This window comes from Cucurbita maxima, unplaced genomic scaffold (genome assembly GCF_002738345.1).
Source record: "Cucurbita maxima cultivar Rimu unplaced genomic scaffold, Cmax_1.0 Cma_Scf00229, whole genome shotgun sequence".
Taxonomy (NCBI): Eukaryota; Viridiplantae; Streptophyta; class Magnoliopsida; order Cucurbitales; family Cucurbitaceae; genus Cucurbita; species Cucurbita maxima.
The window spans coordinates 49388-51023 of record NW_019272245.1 but is presented as its reverse complement, the minus strand read 5'-3'; the positions used below and the strand labels follow the sequence as shown (position 1 = coordinate 51023).

General features: G+C 45.8%; 1 protein-coding gene across 1 annotated transcript in view; it reads left to right on the top strand.

Annotated features, from left to right (window-relative positions):
- The window catches only part of LOC111474065 (cationic amino acid transporter 1-like), a 7915-nt gene extending 6525 nt beyond the window's left edge, over positions 1-1390 (top strand). The window contains exon 2 of the mRNA XM_023119324.1: positions 57-1390. Within this exon, the coding sequence (XP_022975092.1) occupies positions 57-1390 (1334 nt within the window). The remainder of the gene's footprint in view (positions 1-56) is intronic.
- Positions 1391-1636: the final 246 nt, after the last annotated feature.

The following is a 1636-nucleotide window of genomic DNA, read 5'->3' as shown; positions in this document are numbered from 1 at the left end:
CCTTTTAGATTTTCTAAATTAGTAACTTCACTAGCCCATTGTAATTATTTGTTCAGGTGGATCATTCGCCTACCTAAGAGTAGAACTAGGAGACTTCGTGGCATTCATAGCAGCGGGCAACATCCTCCTCGAATATATAATTGGCAACGCTGCTGTGGCCCGTTCATGGACTTCATACTTTGCCACTTTGTGCAATCACCATCCGAACGATTTTCGCATCCACGTTTCGTCTTTACCCGACTCCTACAACCAGCTCGACCCCATCGCCATCATTGTGATCATCTTCATTTGCACCTTGGCTGTAGCCAGCACCAAAGGCTCCTCCCGCTTCAACTACATTGCTTCCATTTTCCACGTTGCCATCATCCTCTTCATTGTCATTGCCGGCCTCACCAAGGCCAACCCGAAAAACTTCACTCCCTTTGCCCCCTATGGCCCTCGTGGCATCTTCGTAACCTCTGCCGTTTTGTTCTTTGCATACGTTGGATTCGATGCCGTTTCGACAATGGCTGAGGAAACTAAGAACCCTGCTAAAGATATACCTATTGGTCTTGTTGGATCAATGGTGATCACCACATTAGCTTATTGCATTCTTGCAGTTACCTTGTGCTTGATGCAGCCATACCAACAAATTGACGAGGATGCACCGTTTTCAGTGGCTTTTGAGGCTGTTGGATGGGGTTGGGCTAAGTACATTGTGGCTGCTGGTGCTATTAAAGGCATTACCACCGTGTTGTTGGTTAATGCTGTTGGACAGGCACGCTATCTCACCCACATTGCTAGAACCCACATGATCTCACCATGGTTCGCCAAAGTGCATGAAAGGACTGGCACTCCAGTGAATGCAACAGCCACAATGCTCGCTGCAACAGCAATAATCGCCTTCTTTACAAGCTTGGGAATCCTCTCGAACCTCCTCTCTATCTCCACCCTCTTCATCTTCATGCTGGTAGCCATGGGCCTGATCGTCCGACGCTACTACGTAGGCGGTGAAACGACACCATCCGACCGAAACAAGCTCATAATTTGTCTGGTTCTAATCGTGGGATCTTCAATAGCAACTGCCGTGTACTGGGGCTCAAGCGACGGCTGGATCGGTTTGGTGCTGTCCAATTCCGTATGGTTTCTCTCAACTCTGGCCCTATGGCTCGGTGTCCCACAGGCCAAAAAGCCTCGCGTGTGGGGCGTGCCGCTCGTCCCGTGGCTGCCTTCACTGTCGATCGCTATCAACCTTTTCCTTCTTGGCTCCATCGACAAAGCCTCATTTGAAAGGTTTGGAATCTGGACTGGAATTCTGTTGATTTACTATATCTTGATTGGATTACATGCTTCTTATGACTCGGTCATGGAGTCCAAGACTACAGCAAGAGAAGTTAATAGCAGTTTGTGAATGGATCTTTCGAATTTATAATGATTGGCTTAGTGCTTTGATTAGGGGATTTGTGGTTTATGTTTGTCATTGTGTTAGCTACCATTCATGTTGGCAAGGATGGTGGTTTGATTGTATATGTTTGAGCTCTCTCTCTACTTTGTCTGTACATTTAAAAAATTATAGCTAAACAAAACGCTATAATATGTTTTTTATAATGTTTTTTTTTTAAGATCTTGATGGTTGACGTTATTACAAGTTCAAGAC